Source organism: Symsagittifera roscoffensis, chromosome 10 (assembly GCF_963678635.1).
Source record: "Symsagittifera roscoffensis chromosome 10, txSymRosc1.1, whole genome shotgun sequence".
In the NCBI taxonomy this organism is placed as follows: domain Eukaryota; kingdom Metazoa; phylum Xenacoelomorpha; order Acoela; family Convolutidae; genus Symsagittifera; species Symsagittifera roscoffensis.
Genome location: NC_087071.1, coordinates 10,503,681 through 10,525,735, shown reverse-complemented (window position 1 = coordinate 10,525,735; position 22,055 = coordinate 10,503,681). Strand labels below are relative to the sequence as shown.

Here is a 22,055-nt window from a genome sequence, read left to right as displayed (position 1 = left end):
AATTTTTATCTGCTAGAAAGGTTTATCGGAATGCCTGACCGTGTAACTTGAAATTTATTGGCTAAAATTACCCAATCAAAGTTGATCGCATAATTTCCAGCTTACGATGTAGAAAATTTGATTTTGGGCTGTTTAGTGCATAAGACCCCTAGTTGGAAATAAATTGATGATTGTTGTTTGTCTTTACATGATTTTGGATAAATACATTTTTCTTCTTCTTCTTGAAAACTTTTTCAGTTTCTGCACTGTGGTATTTTGGGCACTGTTGAGCGCCCCTTTTCTGTTATACGGTCCAAAATATCGGTTGGGTTGCAGTATTTAGACAACCGCGTATTCAGACTCGTCAGTAAGAAGACAAAAACTGTATAAACCAATCCGAATCGAGACAAGGAAGAAATGAATAATTAATAACTATTCATTTCGTAAACTTGCTTTCTCATCTCAATTCTGATTGGTTAGTATGGTAATTGTCTGCTTACTGACGAGTATGAATACGCGGTTGTCTAAATGAATGCCCCACGTTTCGCCCCTCGCACATTTCGCCCCTCTTAAATCTAGTGGCACATTTCGCCCCTCTTAAAACTAGTGGCACATTTCGTCCCTCACACATTTCGCCCCTAATAATTTCACACATTTCGTCCTCGCAAGTTTCGCCCCTAACTTATTACACAGTTAATTAACGCCGCTTTCTTGGGCGAAATGTGCCACTAGATTTAAGAGGGGCAAAACGTGTGAGGCGCGAAATGTGTGAATACCTGTCTAAATACAGACCGCACTCTTTTCGCCGATACTAATTTCAACCAATCAGATTCGAGCATCATGATCAGACTTTCAAAATGGCTGAAATAATAATTTCTGGGCCGTAAAACAGAAAAGAGCCCCGACATACCCCATTATTTAGGGGGTAGATTATGTTCAATACTCTGAAATATACTTTCGGGTTGAACCAATGTAAAATTTAGCTATTTTACACTTCAGCCCATTCAAATCCGTGATCGTTTCGTTCACTTACATCAAAACAGGTAAATCAATCAGATGGCTGTCTAGTTAAGTACACTTCACTTATAATCAGGTTATAAAACTTAGGCGCCTGAAGGCAGTAATTAGATAAATTTACAAAAGAGAATTTGTAGCCAGAAAGTGGTCTCTACTTTTCGCTTTTGTAATCAGTGCATACATTTGTCTGCTCTGACCGAGATTGATAAAAGATCGGCTCTATTTGTAGTCCGAATTGACGGACGCTGTCTATCATTTGATATCGCTTGAAAACGGATCGAAAAACCGAATAGTAAATCAGCCGAATCGTTCTGAACAAAAATACAAAGAGTGCAATTAAAAACAAATGAAGACCTATAAAACTTTTTTAATTGAAAAACTTCGAGAATAAAGTTACTGTTCAAAAAACAGTTTGAAATACATTATTTTTTTGTGAATTTAGGAAAACGGAAAAAGACCAAGTGGACAATCTCCCCCTAAATCAATTTAAGGGGGGGGAGTTAACTTGGCTAAAAGTAATGTTTTTCAGCCAATCAGATTTGAGCATAGTACATGCATGCCTTATGTCTTGAATTTGCCATTTAATTTTACGGGGTAGATTGTTTACTTGGTCTTCTAAGGGGGGCGATTGTCCACATGGGCCCGGAAAAATGGGTCTGCTTATTGAACATTCGGTCGTATGGCCGATCACCGATAATTTGTTCATTCTGAAAACAAACAGATCGTTTTGCACTTCAGATATCAAACAGAAAAGCACTTTATGAAGAAAATCCACAATAAAAGAAATATGACGTCTTACAACCTTCAAGAAACCAAAGAAAATTTCATTTAAACTCCATCAAAAATTTGAGCACGCATAATTTTTGTGTTATGTTTGACTTAACAAGTCGAATATAATTGATTTATTAGCAGGTGTCAATTAATAAACGTACAATTATATTTTTACAACTCACAAAATTTGCGTTTTTGTTCAAGATGTAAAGAAACTTGTGTATTTTCTTTATAATTACAGGCTACAATTCATAAATTACAAAATGGTATCGATATTACCACTTGTAAAATTAAACATCTAATTTTGAGATAAAAAGATAGAGGGGGGTACAGGTCTGAATGGTAGTTCCTGGGGGGTTAAGCCATTTGCGTATTTTGCTTTTAAATTTAGACAGGAATTAGCTCTAAGCAATTTTAAAGACCACACTTAATTTTAAGCGCGGCCGAATTGTTGACAAATTTGTAACGAAAAACTAAGTAATTTGGCCCGATTTATCAATTGACGCCGGTGAAATAAGATTAAGGAGCCCTTTCAAAAACGAAAAGTTAGAATACTGGCGTTTTCGTTGTATTTTCTGGCATTGTAGTTCCAATTTCTGGCTTTTCTGGCATTTTCTGATCGCCTATTGACCAGTTTTCGTACCAATAAAAACAGCTAGAAAGAGACTAAAATCTTCTTAAGCTGAAAATAGTAAAGTCACAATTCTTCGTGTCATTTTTTCACAAAGTATTAATTCGTCTTTTTGAACATATTATTTACCAAATTATAGAAAATTTCGTATTTGGTTGTTATTCTTCGTGTTCTTTTCACCCGAGATTATTTTTAAGTCGGTCGGACAAAACAGAAACGGATTGTTTTTGTCCTTTCCAGATTCGACCACACACGTGTAAACGAACAGCAGACAGGAAAGTAGATTAAATAAACTTTACCTTTACAAAATCATAATCTTAATTTGAGATCGGGTGAAGTTGCCAAAATAAACAAATTGGCGCTCTGATCTCATTTTCAGACTAATTTACCAAATTTCGGTCAGTAACTCCTTTTATAACTTGGTTATAACTAATACTTCCCCTCATTGACAAATCATTTAATCAAAGCCACCTGAACATACTACTCTTATTTTGCTGATAGAAATCTGTCAAAATATACCAATTTTCAACAAACATTGATTTTCTAGTAATCTTGTTTATTTCCCAAACGAGCCAAAACAGCCTAATTTACGTTTAATATCCGCTCGATCTACAAAAACTATCCTAATTAAATTCAAATTCCGACTTTTATTATGCAAAAAAGTTGAAATTCAAAAACCGTAAATAAAATCCACAATGAAATCGTCAAAAATTCGTAATTTATCGAAGCATTACTTAATTTATGTTTTACAATTTCTTACGCTACCGTATGTATCGAACCAAAACCCCATCTTACAAGATCAAAAGGCAATTATTTCCAGAAATGTCGCATCAATTCTGTTTGGCAATGGTTCTGAAACGCAATTTGATTCCGAACTTTTACCTCAATTCGTTCATCGAAATAACTCACTTATGACAAGAGTTATGAATGATGCAGATGATGAAATTAATACTAAAATTTTTAATGATTCGTCAAACTTACAAGACCAAGGTTACGTGTTAGCCCCGGGCGCAGCACTTAACGACCATCAAAAGGTAATTTTTTGCTTCTTTTATTAAAAAACTCTTTTTAAAAAGTCTTTTTACTTATTCCGCCCAATTTTCTTAATTTTACGATTTTGTAATATATTCAATGAAAAATGCCGAGAACAACATACTGATAGCACTGGTTAATTTGGTTAATACAAATGCGATCACTTTATTCGTGAGCCGACTTCTAACAAGGACGAATTTTGAGCAGATACAAAGTGGGTCACCTTTTTCCTTGCAGCTGTTTTCTGTGTTTTTTTTCTAATCTGGTTAAAACTCTGGAGGATTTTTGAAATAATTTTGTGTAGTTTACCAAAAATTCTTCATTTTAGGCCATATCGATTTGTTTATATTTCGACTTAAAACTGTGAATAAAACATTTTGAGATGGTGCTGAAATCTGATTGGCTAATTTGTTGAAATAATGATTTTTGGACGGAATAATTTAAAAGACCCAAAAAACGACAAATAAACATTTTTGATAAAGGTTCCTCCAACTGTCGAGTTTGTTTTTACGACCCAAGAACGTATATTCAACTAATATTTTAGATTATGTTTTTTAAATCAAGATTTTTTAATATAATTTATTCTAATAACCAACCAATTTCGAGCTTTATGATCTAATTTTGAAAATTAACAAGATCAGTTTTTGAGTGCATATGATGTGTTGTCACAGAGTCAAAAATTCATGGATAGCCGAAAATTTTTTAGTTTCTGGATAGCCTAAATCTTTTTTGTCCCCAATAGCCAAAAAAAGATTCGCTACACGCAAAATTTAATCGCTGCAAATACTATTTTAGCATAGATAATTTAAAAAAGGATTTTTACTAATAAAGCTCCTACCCCAAGTAATTTACATGCCCTCAGAATAGAAAAATTACACGATGAAGGAAGATAATTCTTTAAGAAATTCGGAAACTCCATCAACTTTTTATATTGAATCGAATAAAGCTGAGGTAATCCAAAACGCTGTAAAAATCTTAATTGCAAAATTTTTTGCTACAGTGGCAAATATTTGAAAAAAAAGACATTGGCAATAAACCGAATTTTTGAACTTTTTTGGTGCCTGCTCCCCGCGCCAATCTCAAGACACCTAATGTATTTTTCTCTTATTTGGATATTTACTGGATGGCTGAAAAAAAAATTTGTTCGAGGATAGCCAAAAAAAACTTTGTCATTGGATAGCCAAGAAAATTTGTTCCCGGATAACCGAACGACAGTTTTATTCCCGGAAAGCCGAAAAAATATTGCGTATCAAAGTAGTCACACTTTTTTGTTAATTAATTCCATGAAATCAAAGCTAGTACGCATTTAAAACGTTTTTTATTTTTTAGATTTTTCTTAGCTAAATTCTGAAAAAAATGAGATAATTTAAGGGTTTAAATAAAATTGGTCCAATATCTGTGACGAAGTTGCCTTTTTAGTTAAATTTTCTTTTCTTGCCAATAACATCGACAAGAAATTCAGTTTTTTTTTGGCTATCCGGAAATGGAGCTCTGTGGTTACAGTGTAAAAATACAGTGTAATGAATATAACGCCCAGCAAGGTCTTCAAAAAACAAATTAATTGCCTAAACATAATTTTGAACTATTTGAAAGCCGTATCAAGTCGCTGCTTACGCGTTGAAAGCACAAAGCATATCGCGCGTTAAGTTCAAAACTCCCATACAAAAATCTTAACCAGAAACTATTTAAATTTTTTTTTAATTATTCAATTGAAAATGTAAATAATTTTAAGAAGGTAAAAAAAGAAATTCTGATCAAAAAAGACCGAGGTTTAAACATTGAAATTGGTCGATTAAAATTATTTTTTGAAATTTCTCGTCATTCCTGTTATGTGGTCGGTGCGACCACATAACAGGAATGACGAGAGATTTCAAAAAATAATTTTAATGGACCAATTTCAATGTTTAAACCTCGGTCTTTTTTGATCAGAATTTCTTTTTTTACCACCTTAAAATTATTTACATTTTTAATTGAATAATTAAAAAAAAAATTAAATAGTTTCTGGTTAAGATTTTTGTATGGGAGTTTTGAACTTAACGCGCGATATGCTTTGTGCTTTCAACGCGTAAGCAGCGACTTGATACGGCTCTCAAATAGTTCAAAATTATGTTTAGGCAATTAATTTGTTTTTTGAAGACCTTGCTGGGCGTTATATTCATTACACTGTATTTTTGTGGATAAGGGGAAATTTTTCAAAAAACGTAATATTTTTTTTCAATTTAAATATGTTCAAATTTCAAAAACAAAGCAATATTGTTCGTCATACTCGTCAAAGAGCATCGGGAAAAATCAAGGCTTTTGTTTCATTCGAAATTTGACCAAAGAACAAAGTTTGGTGTTCTTAGGCCTGTAAAAATTTATCGATTTAGGCCTGTAACAATTTATCTGTTTAAAGGAAAAAAAATAGATGGAATAGTAAAGAGTGAGCAGAGGAGGAGTATATGTAAATTTGGTGTCAAAAAATTTGGTGTCAGAAAAAATTGGATGACCTCAAAATATGAAGCTTGAAAAAGAAGACAAAGATTAAATTCCAATTACCAACCAAACACTAAAATTACACAAAACAGTGCCATCAACAAAATGATTGATAGTTGTAAGTCGTAAGTAAATTGACTCTTTTTCTTTTTCTTTTTCCCTAAAAACCATCAATTTCATAGCGTAATGAGGGGTTTTTTAAGTTTACGTAAGACGAAATGAGCTTGTCATGGCCTAGTTGGTCCGCATGCCAGTTTTTGTGAGAATTTGGCAAGGCGAACAAAAACCTATTTATTAAAAAAGTCACATTTGGGGGGGGGGGGGGGGGGAGAGAAAAATGGACAGTAAAATAACAATAATTAAAGAAACAACATTGCTTGTTCCAATTTCCTCCTAAATAGTCTCCTAAAGTAAATAAAGAACGTTCAATGACCGATCCAAGGTGTAAACATTTGAGTCGAAATAATAAGTCTATTTTTTGCTCAATTTGGAGAGTGGGATAATGAGGACGCATAAACATTTGGCATATTGGAATATTAATTTTTTATTGAGCAACTTGCAACCCATTTAAGTCTTGTGCAAGCACACACGCTTGGCGATCCGAAGATTTCCAGAGCGATCCACATACCCTGTCGTTTTTTGTCAACACTTCGACTGAAAAAAAAACATCCAAAGCCAACATAATCCTCACCTTTTTAGGAATTCGATAAAATTACTTGTTAAGCCAATCTTTTTCATTATTTTCAAATTGTAAAATGTTTTAACATGCAAACCTTAGCCTGCTGGTTTAATTTGAAAGTTATCCCAAGCCAAATTGAAACCTGATTGAAAAAATGCTGGTCGTGTCTTTGCTCAAAATTCTTCCGTAGATTTTAAGCATTTGAATATTTGAAATAATTCATAAAGATTTTACATCCAAAACTACTTCGTTTACCAAGATGCATTTTTCAAAGACGACCAGCATTGTCTCGTAGTTTGAAATTGTTTGACTACTTTTTTTTTCAGAACTAAAAATTTTTAAAATGCTTCTAAGTTTTGGCATAATTTTGCCAGAAGTTTTGATTCCGCCGCTTTTGAATCTTGTCTAGAAAGTTGTATTTATATGCATACGTTTTTCGAACTTTTTCAAATACTTCTTCATTGAAGTTCTTTTATCTGTTTTTGCTGGTTGCGTTTCATTTGACTAGGCCCCAGATTTTAAATAAATAAAAAAGCCATTTAAGTTAATTAAATAGTTCCTCAAAAACCATCAATTTAGAAGAAAAAATTTTTAAAACTTTTTGCTGAAATTTTTTGCTTTAAAACAAAAAGATTTGCTGCGTTAACAGCGAACAAAATCAATTTCAGTGAATTCTCTGCTACAAAAAGTAGCGAGTCTGAGAGAAAACCGAGTAATTCATTTGTGGCAACCTTAATCAGAAACGTTTCACATTTTCAATTTTAAAATTTACAGCCGCTAACCAGCTTCCCCACCATGTGATCACAGGCCTTAGTGAAGATATCGATGTTAGCGTTTAATTTTGAAAAACAGTTGGTTTCCGAAATTTTCAGTTCTGGCAAATCAATCCTGGTCATTAACATAAAAATAAATCGAATACAGATTAAGCAGACAGATAGCGTTTCAATTAATGTCAGATCTCAGACGCATTTGAAAAACTTATCATTGCAAAGATACCAGCGAACAGTAACGATTTTGGTTGGTTGAAACATATCCATCATTCGGTCCCTCCATCATGATAATAGTGCCAGTTTTACTAATTCTTTTCAATCTTAGCTACCTATACAAATGTTTCCTATACCATTTGTTTATCGGTCGTTAACAATCCAAAGACATCAAATGATTTGCTAGCACTAAGTAGCTCAACTGTGCTGTTGCTATTATTCAAACAGTCAGAACTACCTATGGAGTTTATTCTAATCCATTTAATTTCAATTATCAGAAAAGTGTCAAAGGGGTCAATTACTATGAATAGCATATGCTTAATAAGCATAGCATTTGATTATTAATTTGTTTAGTTTAATTTCAGTTTCATTTCAGTTTTGTTCGGATTTCAAAAAAAAAACATTTAAAATGTTTTTCCTGGGAGACGAAAAACTGGCCTGAAATTTTTGCTATTCAATCTCAAAACTCAGTGAAAAAGGAAAGAAAATCGAGCATTGCTTTTGTTTTTAAATATGAAATTTTTTACTTCTCAATTGTTACCAAAAAGGCTTTCCAAGCTTGGAACACTTTAAATGTTGATTTTTCTGTCAATAATTATTGTTCTTGTAACATTGGTTCTACTTGCTTCTGTGATTGGTTTTCTTGGCAAACTGAAAACGTTAATATAATCGTAAATGATATAAAGAAATCATGAAAAGTCTGCAATATCGTCCTTTGATTAGAGACTTGCTGCAATAAGGAAGAAGGTTGGAATTTCAGGCAAAGATATTAGTGATGGTCATTATCAGTTTTCCGAGAAAGCAGAGCAAAAATTGGGTGTAATTTTTAGAATCTAAAAAACTCGATGTTTCGGTTGTACATAAATTATCCGACATAAAACAATCCCATACAAAACATCAGAAAAGTAGTAAAAAAAACAGTCGAAACAAAACAGTCGAGAACCATTTGAACCTTTTGGCCTTGATCTTTAGGAGACGACAGAATCGAACTTGAGATCAAAGAACTGAGATTAATAAAAGATCAAAGAACCGAAAATCGAACCTTAAATCAGATGAAATCAAGAGCTTTATTGAATAATGGTATGACTCAAAATTTAGAGGTCATTGGACTAAATCTTCGGAGGCGCAAAAGTTTTCTATTTTACCAAAAGAAAAAATAAAATTTGGTTAAATATGAAAACGTGTATCAACTCTAGCTCATTTTTTGAAAAATGAAAGAAAAATGTTGAAAGTTTTTTGTTAGGAGAAATTCAACAGTGAAAACAAGCAAACGTAAGTTTATAATTTAATGTCAGCTTTCTCTCGAAAATCCAAAAATTATTTTTGACTATTTTGTACTGGATTGTTCTGTATCGGATTGTTTTGTACAGGCACGGATTTTTCGCATCCTCCAGAAAGGAACGACTTGAATTTTTCGAGAATTTATCGAACCAATATAAAAAGTAAGATTTAAAAAAAGTTCTACTGATCACAACATTCTGTTTTTCAATGTGCTGTTCTTTGTTGAATTTAGTACGGTAACGACATTTTTTGAACATTGCTTTGAAACTCAAATTTTTAGTTTTTTTTTTCTAACAAAATATATTGCATTATTTATCAAAGTTGTTTCAAATTGAATCAAAACTCTAATTTCTATCAACTGTTCTGTTTGTGCGCTGGATTTGGTTTGTGCTTCTAAGTCTTCGTCTGAACTCGTGGTATGTGTTGATATTTGGAAATTCGTCGCAAATCCAATGGTGTTCATCGCAGATAAATGTATTTTTATACCTTAAATTGGAAACCTTAATGAATAAGTATACACAAAAGCTGACTAGATTTGTTCAAAATGAAATATGATGGTCAATAATTTTTTCAAGGATCAGTTTGGCAAAAATTTGCCAAAAATGGGAGTTTGACATTGTTAAAAGACTATTTTGTGATTAAAAAAAACAGTTTCAATTAAAAAAAAACGCTGTTAAACCTTTTTTTTTTCAAATACATTTTTTTTCATTCAATGTTTCTACTCTATCAACTGTAAATTTAAAACATACCAGTCAAAAGATAGGGTAGCCTGAATGGAATCGAAATCGAACACGAATAATTGATAATCTTGCTCGTAAGGTGGGAACATGTAGGGCGCCACCAGCTGGCTTCCTCGCCGCCTTAAGTTCCCTCGACCAAACCCAACCACAGAAATTAAATTCACGCAAAGGTCGAAGTCGTACTGAGCCTAAAAACAGTCTTGACATTTGAATACGTAACAAAAATTTGAAATATTCGAAAACTGGTTCATAAGTAGTAGCGAATTTAGGGGGAGAGGGGGGAAAACCAGCCCATAGGAATTATACTCCCTGCGCACCCAAAGGGTCCCACCTTTGGTACTATTTAGAACATCCTTATCGACTCTGGCAGACCCTATGCTATTTTTGAGGAGGCGAGGGGTGCGCCAAAAAAACGCAACTTTATTTTCATAAACTTTACAAAAAAATCCTCAAACATTTTTTCTGCAATTACACTTAGTATGTCGACAACAAAATTAACATGATTTTTATGAGTTGTAAGGAATACAATTTTTCCATAATTTAATAGTTTTGATTTTTTTAATATTTACTTTCTGAAAGTTTTTGGGTTGTGTTCGCAACCGAACACTAGCGACAAAGAACTTGGTTTACTCAAATCTAGAGTCACCAAAGGTGGGACGGTCTTCCATTTACAATGCATAGGAAACGACCTGAATTGTCTTATTGGTTGCTCATGCACGAGTGATATAATAAAAGTAACAAATTTTTAATGCGGCATCATTAAAATTTCAACATGTTCAAGAGTTTTCTCTGGATTCCAGAGACTTACATACACTAAATTGTGCGCTTATCCAGTGCAAAATTGGGCCTTGTAATGGAAAATGGAATGTAATCATCAGATTTTCCAGCGGATTAAAAGCGTTATCTATTGTTCGAGATCGAGTTTCCCAAACTGGGTTAGTTTTATCAAAAAAGCACCGATCATAAATTGATAATGAAAATGAAAGAGATCCAAGGGTATTTATTTTTTCTTTCAAATTCGCAAATTGAGTTTTTTTCAAAAAAGAAGTCAGTTTTTTTCTGTTTCTTTTCGTTCATTTCCAAATGTGCCCCTCTTTACCAAATTTAAGTTGGCTATGTTTTAATATTTACACAGTTCTCATTTAAAAGCAAGTACTACAAGCGTCTGATTTGCTCGTATCAAAACCTATTTCCAAAAAAGCAAATGTATTCAATTAGAATAAACTACAATGCTTGTCACTGCAAAGTAGAAGTTGCCTGGAATTTGACATTACGAAATTGACATTACCAAACTGCACTGGATAGACGCGCAATTTAGTGTTCGTTTATCTCTGGAATCCAGAGAAAAATCTTTAAACAAGTCAACATTTTGTTGGAGCAATCAAAGAAAACAAAAGAACAAAAGTAGATAAAAACGCAATCTATCCTCGCAATAGAACCCCTGAGTTTCACAGATGGTGTGATGGTCTTTTACTCCTTGACAGGGGTGAATATGCCCAAACCCCTTCCCTACTCGCCGTGGACTCGACCCCATAATTTGACCAAATATCTTTAGAATAAAGAGCAAAAAGATTTGTCTCGAAATATTGTCCTATTAGTATTTAGGGAGATCTCAGAAAATAAACTTTGCAGATCTAAAAGAAGTGTCGACAAAGCTTTAGATTTCTTAAAATAAAAATCACTTTTGTGCAAAATCCATGATATGCCGTGCTTCGTAATTGAATGGATTAATTTCATTGATCCAAAAACTTCTCAAATTTTATTTTAATCAGCAGAATACCTTAATTAAGTTGAGGTGTTTGTTGGCGCTTGAGAAGTCTGTTAATTTGTCATAGTAAACTCGTGGAGACAATCCTTTCTCTGATCCGAATCTGTTGTAGATTCCAATCTGATATGAACAACAACCTCCCATTTCTAGGAAAATAAATATTTTGATTCATTTTTTTAGTTAGTTCAATTTTTCTAAAAAAAAAGTTAAAATTTTTTTCTTCGATGGAAAAAAACAGCCTGAAATTTTTCCAGGTTTGCAGGAACCCACCCACTTTTTGTTGGAATTAAATCGTTTTATCATTTTTTCTAGGAAAAAAATTACTAGCCATTAGGACGGGTCGTAGAGAATGAGTAGAAGTTGATTTCTGGGTAATTATTATCGATCAAATCTAGGAATCTGAAGGCGTCGATATCAAGTGGGGGTCTTCTGGTTTGTTGTGTGTATACTATGAAACCGAGCAGGCAAAAATTATCACTGAAACACAACATAGGTTGAAAAAATTGAACGATTCGTAATTCAATTTATTCGGGCTAAACTGAAATTGACTCTCTCCATTTGTTTTTCGCTAACAATTTTTCTGAAATTTGTTTTTTTTCCCAGATAGTTCTACTCACTTCTTGGAAATTTGCCTTTCGATTTTCATATTTTTTTTCATACGGCGGTTTTTGTATTTCTTTTCTCAAAATACATATTCATTCACCGAGACATTTTCATCACACTGATATAGATTAGGAAAAAGTTTTAGTTGATGAAATTTATGAAGATATACTGACCTGAATACGGCGCATTTGGCTGATAGTATATTTCCGTGTTCAAACGGTGCTGCGAATACCAGCGATTGCCAGTCATCTGTCAATGCATCATCAGGCACGTACATCGATTGAGCTAGAAAAAATAAAAAATAAAAAACGTATAAAATTTGGAATTAAAACTATAAATTCTTGGAATTGAGAATTAAAAGGGCGACAAAAATAACTTCTGAGCAATTTTTTTTCTCGAATTTGCACTATTTTAATCTCTGATTTCTGAGTTGGAACCTACGAAAAATTTTGTTTGTATCAAAAACCTCTAAGTTTTGTTTGACCTTTAATTAATAACCTCTATTTTTTGCAAGGTTCAATTTTAAATGATAGTTTTATTTTCATTTTTGGGGTAGTTTTCGATTTTTTCAACTTTTCAAATCAAGGAGTCTCAAGCAGTTTTCTCACTAGCTTGTTTTTGTTTCATTGATAAGATAATTTTTTCAGAGTTTTTATAAATTTGAGACTGAAAATTTAAGAAAAGGACTAACCGACATTTAAAGTCAAAACAAAGAGTTGGATCAACATTTTGGCTTCTTGGTTATGAAACTTCAAATTCGTAATTAGTTTACTAAAACTGACATGTTTGTTGTTTCTACTTATTTACAAAAAAAGTCGAGTTCAAAGGTGATTTAAGAACTTGACCTTTCCAATCTATTGTTCTCGGCCTCAATTTGAGAAAACGCAAAAATAAAAAGTGACTAAGAAGAAATTATTGATATTTAAGCAGCTATGAAAATCAAACAAAAAAATTGTGAATAGAAAATGAGATTCACAGCTTCTGAAAACTTGCGAAGCTGCAGATATTGTAATTTTGTTTGAAGCGTCAGATAATCGAAAAGTTATGCCTGAAAAAAGTATTCCGACCGTGAAACAAGATTATTAGACCAGTTTTGTTAGGACCCACAGTCGTCAAAAATATTACAGCCAAAATGAAATTCAATTTTTTTTGCCAAAAATACGCATACAACTTTGTCAGCTTTTACCAGGCTAGATTCTAACAAAAAAATTGGATATGGAGTAACTTTCCGTTTAAGGTAGCAGGTAAGCACGATAGGCGCGCGTCGCCGCTTTGCGGGAATAACCGGCTCTAAGTTCTGACCCCTGATGGCAGATTCGCAATTTTTGAGGCGACTGCAGCGGTCATTATTAGATATTAAAGCATAAAATTTTAAGCAGGAAGTTAATCATTATTTGGCACTTGAACCAAGTTTTGTTTGAATTGACTGTGGCTCAATTTTCTGTATATTTTAGCTGAATAGTCTGAACTTTATAAGGCTGAATTTTCTTTGTCCGAATTGTCTGGACCTGTTTTTGAAGATAGAAACAAACTATGAATTTAAAAAACCTCAAACCTATTTTTAATATTTGAAGTTTTTAAGATATTGCGAAATTTTTTAGCCAGCGACAACTCTACCAAAACAGTTTTTGCTCAGGATTCCAATGCGAGGTCAATCTGTTGATTTTGTGAAATGTAAGTGGACTCCGCAACAGTGACGCTCTCTTTGATTTTAATTTGTTCTTTCGTTTTCTTCGATCATTCCGACAAAATTTGTTTCTTATTCAATGCACATTTTGGCCTCGTAAGGACGTTGTCAGTTAATCCATGCAAAACACAAATACAAAACTGCTTCAGCAATGCTTGCTTTTCTTGTTGTTGCCCGTGTTTACACAGAGTCTTTGTCTGAGGTTTTTTGTTTTTTTATTTTTAGAACAAAAGTTGGCTCAAAGTCTTTCCAAAAACTTGAAAAAAGAAAAAAGATAGATGTTTTGAATTAACCACAATTTCATCATTTTTACAACAAATCTGAAAACAAAACAAATTTTTCCGGGATAAATTTCATCCATAATTAAAGCAAAGAAACAAAATCAGAATTTGATTGAAAATTTATAAAATGATTTTCTCAAAAATTGAGGTTTGTCATGGAAAAAGTTGCAAAAAAACCTTACGAAATTTCTGTAACAAAAAGAAAAATTGGTGTTCTACAATTGTGACTCAGTTCAGAAAAAGTTGAAAAATTTACTTCTTTGTTAAATTGCAATTCTTCGTAAATTTTGTGTTATTTCTAGGCCGAGAATTTTCAGCTTTACACGTTACCAAACCAAGAAAAATCCGTATGCTTTAAAATTTTTGTGCCCAAATTTTTTAGTGAATAACAGATATTTCTTTTGAGTTACGAACAATGAAAAGAGTTTTTATAGGAGCGAGGTTCAAAAGTTTGATTTTTTTTTCACCAGATTTGTTCAATTCCGGGTCAAACTTGATTTTACTATTATTCAAAATTAGTTTTACTATTGTTAAAACTTTAACTACTCGAAAATCTTGGCCTGTTTCTCTTTCGACAAAATAGAGTGTATCTCACAGTTTAAAAGGATGAAGTTTTCAATTAGTGATTCGCACAAAAGTTTTTATTATCGTTTTTTCTTTCAGACGAAAAACCCAGCCTAGACTACCTTATAGACAAAAACAAAAAAAATGCATGCATTCGAAGAATGTTTATTTCAATTTTAAATATTTTCTGAAACTAAAAATTGCTTATTATACAATTTTCTTTATACTTAAATGAAATTGTACGATGAACATTTTTCCATACACTCCAAATATAAAATTGTACGATATAGTTTTTTCTTGTTTGGAATTATATGATGAGCATTTTTCGTGTATGGAGGTCAACCCGGTTAGTGGGTTTACAAGGTTGAAATTGGAAGCCTAAAAAAGTTTGTCATGGCCTTATTAGTCCGCGTGTCAGCTTTTATATCAAACGGATGATGCGAAAAAATAATTATTGTAGAAACTCACATGTGGGGGTAAAGGAAAAAGTGCCCAATTTTTGATGCAAATTTTTGTCGTTTTTTAGCTTTAAAACATTTTTGAGGCAGCAGCAATAAAAGGGATGAGGCAGTTTGAAAAAATGATCTTTTTATTTTTTCGTGATCTCACTTGACTGTGCTACTCGCTCTGCGACCGATTAATCAATTTGTTCCGGCCACTATAAATTTGGAGGAACTTCGATTTCAATTGCCTTGTTAAACCAAGCATATTGAGATACAATTTTCTTTATACTTAAATGAAATTGTACGATGAACATTTTTCCATACACTCCAAATACAAAATTACCATCTATTGTAACATCGCCGATTTTTCAATCGTGATTCGAGCTGCAATTATATGGGAATTGTATGATAAGCATTGTTTTCAAAAAACGAAAACCTCGGTTTTTTAGCAGACTGTTTTATTAGAATCAAACAGCCACAGAAATAAGTTTATATCTTTTTTCAACCATTTTAAGAAATTGTATGAAAATTGTGTGACAAGCAATTTTCCACACACTTGATGTATGGAATTGTATGATAAGCATTTTTGGTGTATGGAGGTCAACCCGGGTTAACAGTTTCTGAAAATTTCCTAGTTATTGTACGAAAACGGTTCATGTTTGGTCGGTAGTTTTTTCGAACAATTTAGAGCAAAGAAATGATAAGTTATATCAGTATGAAGCATCATGCAGAAATTTGAATATAATTAAATAAGCCAACTCCAAAATTGTTATTTAAAAATTAATTTTTGAGCTTTTGAAATTTTGTGAAGATTAGTATGGTCGATCAATTCTGTCACACTTCCACGGAAAACAGCCCAGGATGACCGAAACTTCTTATCATACAATTCCCATATATGAGAAACTTCTTGCCATACAATGCCATACGTACAGAAAATTGTATGAAATCTCTATGATAATCATTTTTCCATAAATGAAAATAGTATGAAAGGTGTTTTACGATAAACCAAAAAGTTTGATTTTTTCTTTCTAAATATATTTCTGAAAAATTTTCGGTTGTGTTTGCACCCAAACGCAAGTGACAAAGACCTTGGTTACTCAAAGCACCAAAGGTTGTTCGGCCTTTGCATTTACAATGCATAGAAAACGACCTGATTTCGGCTGTCTTTCACAATTGATATAACAAAAGCAACAAACTTTTGTTTTTTGGCAAATTTTTTTAATGGTCATTATTTTAAATTTTTGAATTTTCTAATTATCGGACATTGATCAAGGCATATATAAACACCCCCATACAAAGGAAATAAGAATTTTCAGCGTTTTTGAAGAAAAAAAGTTAAGTCAAAAGAAAATAAAAGCCAATATTATCGTAACCAGGACTACGTTATGCACACAAAAAAATTAACTTTTGCATGCAAAATTTTTTTTCGAAAAATGTTTGTTTGCGTACGAAATTCGATTTGCGGTTGAAAAAAAAAACAAAAAGTTTTCGGGCCAAATTTTCAAAATTACTTAAAAAATTTTTGTGTCGCCATCAAAAAATGCCAGTCATACAATTTGCATATATGGGAACTGTATGATAAGCTTTTTTTTCAAAAAACGAAAACCTCGGTTTTTTTACCAGACTGTTTTATTAGAATCAAACAGCCACAGAAATAAGTTTATATCTTTTTTCAACCATTTTTAGAAATTGTATGAAAATTGTATGACAAGCATTTTTCCACACACTTGATGTATGGAATTAAATGATAAGCATTTTTGGTGTATGAAGGTCAACCCGGGAGTCATTCTTGTTTTTTTTAGACAGACAGAACCGACCAATCAGAGCTCCATGCTAGCCCGGTAGGCATTTCTTCCCTGGGAGGCGATGATGCCATGTTGACATTCCCAGAATTCCTCCAATTTCAACAAAACACGGACGACAAAAAGACGCAGAATAAAAACAATAATAACAACAATGAAGAGGAGCAGCTGGAAAATATACTCGACTTCCCAGAAGTAAGCTGGAGCAAATTTCGACTTTTTCCTTAAGTTTTTTTTTACAAAAACCAACCGGTTGAAATATAAAAAACGGCCCTGAAGCACAAAGTAATTATCTCAGTTCGTATTTATAATTTAAAGTCAACTGTTTCAGAGTAAAGTAGAAAATTCGAACTGGAACACCCATCGTTCAAATTACGACTACGGCAGACATGCTCAATTTGCACCCAGTTACAGCCCTCTTGCGGCCCAATTGCTGAATGAGATCAGACAGGAAGTGAAACAACTGTCGGAACAGAGAGCTGCTTACGTCATCCAGTCACAAGTTAGTTTTATGTTCTAAATTCGGAAAAAGAATTAAATGGCATGTTAAAACTTTGTAATTGCGGCGAAAAAAATAAATAGATAATCTAATTTCGATTGCAATGCATTATATAAAAGTGGAAGATTTAATATGTCTATCTGGAATCATAAAAAATACATCTAAAACTCGTTTTGTCATTTTCGGAACCAGCGGATTTAGGGTGGGGCGGTGTCGGCGGGGGATGGGGGGGTGTGATGCGACGCCTCTCTCCTCAGAGTTTTGACCCCCTGCCGACGCAAAAGGTTCCCATTTTGTACTATTTTGAGATATCCATTTTTGGCTGTCTGACCATGAAATTTTTCTTAAGGCTCATTCTAATTTTGAGGGGGGAGCGCACGCCGAAAAAACGCAATTTTTTGAATAAAAATTCCCAAAAAGTGCCTAAAAACACCTTTTTTGGCCTGTTTTTCAAAAGTTGGAGAAAATCCTAGATCCGCCCCCTAATTTTAATTCAAAGATAATCTGAAAGTGCCCATTTTTGTATCCTAATTCATAATGAAAAAAAAACACTCATTTTAAAGTATTTATTTTGATGTGTGTTCGTTGCTCTCAGCTTATTATCCAGGAAAAAAGCAAGACATATTTAACAGTATTTCTCTGTTATCTAAAAACTAAATTTTTATTTTTAAATTGTAAATGGAAGCAAATTTGAGTTAACATAAAACCATCGTGGGATTTACTGATCGTGAAAAGACAAAAAAATATAATTTTTTTTAAAAAATTTTTTGTTCAGTGTGATATAAAAACTGAGTAAAAATTATAATTAAACCTTATCAATAAAAAATCTACTTGCATTTATTTATAAATTGAATTTCAATTATTTTTTTCCAGTGTGGCAACGTGTGTGAGTATTACCCCACCCAGGGCCTGCCTGGGTTCCTGCTGGACACCAGAATGGACCCCTTCCCCCTCTCCCACGGATTCAATCTCAGACTGAGAGACCAGATGATTGCCAACCCCTGGACCCAAATTAAACTCAACAACTTCTACATCGTTAGTTGGACTTTTTTGAAATGCAAAATAACTTGTTTAAGAAAAGTTTTTTATGCAAAAGCCTAATTTTTAGACAAAAAAAGGTCTCAAATTCGCTGGAAAATTCAAATTTGCCAAAAATGGCAGATAGGTTCTTTTTAATTAATTTTAGAGGTTCTAAGCTCTACCTGTGCCAAAAATTTGGCCATAACCGAGGAGTTGAAATTCAAGTAATTGTTTCCCCATCCATTTCCTGTTCAATGCGGGTTTTCACCTATGCGATGTAACTCTGAATATTCCTAACTATAGATTTAGTTTCGTTCCAGCCCTCTGGCACTGGAAGCTTCATCCGTGGCTTCCGCCTGTCCAACCTGCTCTCCAGTGACGTCACAGTGCCCCTCAGCGGAGTCTACTCTCTCTCCCTCTCCCTCCATTTCAGACTGTCAGTGGCCGACCTAGAACACATTCGGCTAAAACACAACGTGGTCGTGTCTATCCTCGCAACAGACTACGTGTATACAGAGAGAAAGTGAGTATCAATTAGACGAAATAGCAAAAGTGTCAAATAAGCAGAAAATTTGTCGTAATTTTTGATAATATAAAGTGACGAGCAAGTTTTTTTCTACCTCACGTTAAAAGCAAATGTCGCTGAATTAGAGCACAATCCACTAGAGCACAAACGTAGATGTGTCTGTTTTTGCTACGAGTTACGTGTTTTCAGAGAGGAAGAGTAAATATCAATTAGACTTAATCGAACAATTTTTCACATAATAAAAATAACACAAAAAATATATTTTAAGAAAAAACAACAAAAAATTATACTAATGACGAATTGTTCTCGGATACAGATTGTTATAATAATTGAGTATAAATCATCATTCACCAAGCATTGAACTTGGATCGATGCTGTTGGCTTTACTGCCTGTTTAAATGCGCCCTGTGAGAATTTTCCCTGTTTTTTTTTGCCTGGGGATTTTAATTTTTCAGAATTCATTTTCAAAGAAAAATATTTCATCCTAAGGAAAGTTGTCAAAGAATTCGGAAAAAAATGACAAAAATCTTTTAAATGAAATTTTCCCTGAGAAAAAAGTTAGAAACCCAACTACGTATATATAGTTTTGTAAACACCTCAGAGTCTAATATATAACTAATTTTTTAATCGATATTAAAATTTACCTTCTGATCAATCAATATCATATAAAAATTTAAGTATTGATTCGAATTTTAGAAAAAGTGTTTTTAATTTTTGTACTCGTGTTGCTATCATTTTTTCTATCGTTTTTCCTAAAATGTTGCTATCGTTTTAAAAAAGTTATTTTTGTCAAGCGTACTCTGCTGAGTAATTTTTGAATTCTGTTATCTTTTTTATCTGAATCACACTTAGGAAGAAATAACTCATTCACATAGTCGAAAGTGTGCTCATATCGTACAATTCCTGCTAACAATTCGAATATCTTGTACATATTTATGTCGAAAATCGAGAATTTTTCTAATTGTTCTACGCACTTCAGATTTTCTGGATCTAATTACAATGTAATAGAAAATTTTGTTATTTGCAAATTCGCTGCTCCATTTTGCTGCTGCATAAATGAGGATGTCAAACTGTTACAGCGGCTGAACAAAAAACAATAAACAAGAATAGCATGCATCAATTTCAAGTTTTTAATAGTGAATGGGAAAGAAAGTTTTATTTGAACCTTTTTTGATCAAAATTAAAAGCCACTACGGCAAAAAGCCTTTTTTCTTTTTCAAGAAACTTATTTTTGATTTTTTTGCTTTATAAACTCAAGAGACTCACCATTCCGTAAGTTTTTAACGTATTAGGCTACCTTTTACTATTTGTTTAGGCTACTTACAAATTTTATTTATTGTCATTGAATATTGAGGTGTAAGTATCCCTCCTCTTGCTTTCCTATTTTTTTCACTCGCTTTTTGATTTTTGGTCGATTTTCAATTTTTTTTATACAGCAAAAACGGCAGAATTTTTGGGAATGTTTGCTTAGCAACCAACAATTCTTAGTTTATTTTTACGATCCTTTTTTTTCTAACCTATTTTTTTTCTAGCCTAAATAAAAATGTTCATTAAAAGTGTTCACTTATTTGGAAATTTCACTGTAGCATTGGAAAATGCATAGCATCTGTTCTCGGCTCTGTGGCTAGTATTTGGTGCCTATCAATCTTCCGTGGCTGAGTGGTTAGTGAGTGAGACTCGTAATCCCTTGGTCACAGGTTCGAATATCAGAGGATGCCGAATTTTTACTAATTCGAGGCTCATTTCTAATTTTTATTATTATTGCACATTATAGAGCTGCTTTTTGTCGTGTTCTCGCAAGAGTTTAAGAAGCGATGTTTCGCATCTGTGTAAATTTTCACTTTGTTGTTCAGACCCAGTTCGCAGTACTTGTCGACCATTCCACAAGCGAAGCAGTTCACAGTACATTTCTCCACAACACTTTACCTGCAGGTATAACACCTTTTATAATTACTTTTGACTACTAACTAATTTGAAGGTGAGTTAACTGGTTATATCAAGTGTTTACTTTTACATATGATGTCTAATATCTATGAATAAATCAGGTAATATTTTTGGTACATGCTTGTGACTTAATAGTAATACAACATATTTTTTTACCACAGGTGCAATCTTTTATAAATCGATTTGACAAGCAAATCATTTTTAGGTCGAATTAATAAGATTTATCAAGTATTTATTCCACGTATGAAGCCTAATATACTCAAAATTATTTGTTACGATTTTGTTATTACAATGTTTGGTACCTGCTCGTGGCTTGATAGTAATACAACATTTTTTTACTGCATGTACCATCTTATTATATACTTTTTACAAAAGTAACGAACTTATATATCAAAATAAAATGTATCAGCTGTTTTTTTTCGACATATACAGTCTAATATAATTGAATGTATCACAAATTTGCGCCAAATTTGATACCTGCTCGTGGCTTGATAGTAATGCAACAAATTTCTGGACTACAAAAACAACTAAAGAAGGAAATTTATCAGTTTGTGTTACGTATTCAGATCGATTTGCGCAGAATCAATTTGGCTTTAACGAAATTCGTTAATCATCTTTTTTTTCAAATTTGTTTCAAAGTTTTTCTTAATAATCTTTTCTCTTTTAGGCCGGCACTCCTCTCACAGTGGAAGTTGAAAACGCATCCAAGGTCAAGGTCATCATCAAAGAAGAGAGTGAATTCTCAGCACATCTCATTGGGGCGTAATCTCTCTTTGTTATAACCAGCAGAGTTATAAATCTTAACTTGAATCCACACAATCCCAATCTCAAGTTTCGGGGAAAAAGTGTAATCTTTATTGTTGATTTTGGATTTATGGGATGTTTTCGTAGCTTATGTTTAGATAAATCACCTACAAGTGAAGTTTCATTCATCTTTTCAGATCTTATTGCATATTTATTGTGGTTCGTTGTTCATCAAATTTTATTATTGCTTCAATTGTCTGTTTTGATTTGGCCTAAATCCCATTTAGGACCAACCAGATTTGACTTCTTAATGTAAACATAGAGCTACGGCCGTTAGTGTAATTTTCTTATGCGATGTCCAGTGATCGACACCAAATTTAATCAATTGACACCCTTTTAGTCATAGCTTGATAGATCCAAAGCTTATGCTTTTCAATTTAATTCACAATTTTTTTTCGAGTGATATTTACTTGTTCCTGATTCCGTTAAAAATGATAAAATACAAAATTTATATCCAACGAAAAACTAAATTTTGTTTTCTCAATTTTTATAAGCTTAATCCGTGTCACTGAAATAACAAACAACC

General features: G+C 32.8%; 1 protein-coding gene and 2 long non-coding RNA genes across 4 annotated transcripts; 1 reads left to right on the top strand and 2 right to left on the bottom strand.

Moving 5' to 3' along the window:
* The first annotated feature begins 1,194 nt into the window (after window positions 1-1,194).
* LOC134855228 (uncharacterized) lies at window positions 1,195-21,902 on the top strand. 2 transcript variants are annotated; one of them, XM_063871686.1, is made up of 8 exons: window positions 1,195-1,288; window positions 2,355-3,432; window positions 16,737-16,931; window positions 17,068-17,238; window positions 18,109-18,270; window positions 18,576-18,778; window positions 20,635-20,713; window positions 21,393-21,902. In XM_063871686.1, the coding sequence occupies exons 2-8, from the start codon at window positions 3,094-3,096 to the stop codon at window positions 21,489-21,491; spliced, it is 1,248 nt and encodes a 415-aa protein (XP_063727756.1). In that variant the 5' UTR covers window positions 1,195-1,288; window positions 2,355-3,093; the 3' UTR covers window positions 21,492-21,902. The 2 variants fall into 2 exon arrangements, with proteins under 2 accessions (XP_063727756.1, XP_063727755.1); XM_063871685.1 differs by lacking the exon at window positions 1,195-1,288 and adding an exon at window positions 1,759-1,908 and having other exon boundaries at window positions 2,286-3,432.
* LOC134855665 (uncharacterized) lies at window positions 9,221-11,491 on the bottom strand. The gene is made up of 3 exons (XR_010164528.1): window positions 11,369-11,491; window positions 9,598-9,776; window positions 9,221-9,334 (listed from the first exon to the last, which is right to left on the bottom strand). It is a non-coding gene; the product is annotated as an uncharacterized LOC134855665 (long non-coding RNA).
* Window positions 11,691-12,757, bottom strand: LOC134855664 (uncharacterized). Its single transcript, XR_010164527.1, has 3 exons — window positions 12,651-12,757; window positions 12,133-12,244; window positions 11,691-11,833 (listed from the first exon to the last, which is right to left on the bottom strand). It is a non-coding gene; the product is annotated as an uncharacterized LOC134855664 (long non-coding RNA).
* Window positions 21,903-22,055: the final 153 nt, after the last annotated feature.

What these genes read in the sequence shown, in the direction of transcription:
- LOC134855228 (XM_063871686.1), top strand. Translation starts at nt 3,094, where the DNA reads ATGAAATCGTCAAAAATTCGTAATTTATCGAAGCATTACTTAATTTAT. An exon ending in CACTTAACGACCATCAAAAG is followed by an intron (nt 3,433 to 16,736) that starts GTAATTTTTTGC and finishes TGTTTTTTTTAG; the next exon opens with ACAGACAGAACCGACCAATC. An exon ending in ATATACTCGACTTCCCAGAA is followed by an intron (nt 16,932 to 17,067) that starts GTAAGCTGGAGC and finishes CAACTGTTTCAG; the next exon opens with AGTAAAGTAGAAAATTCGAA.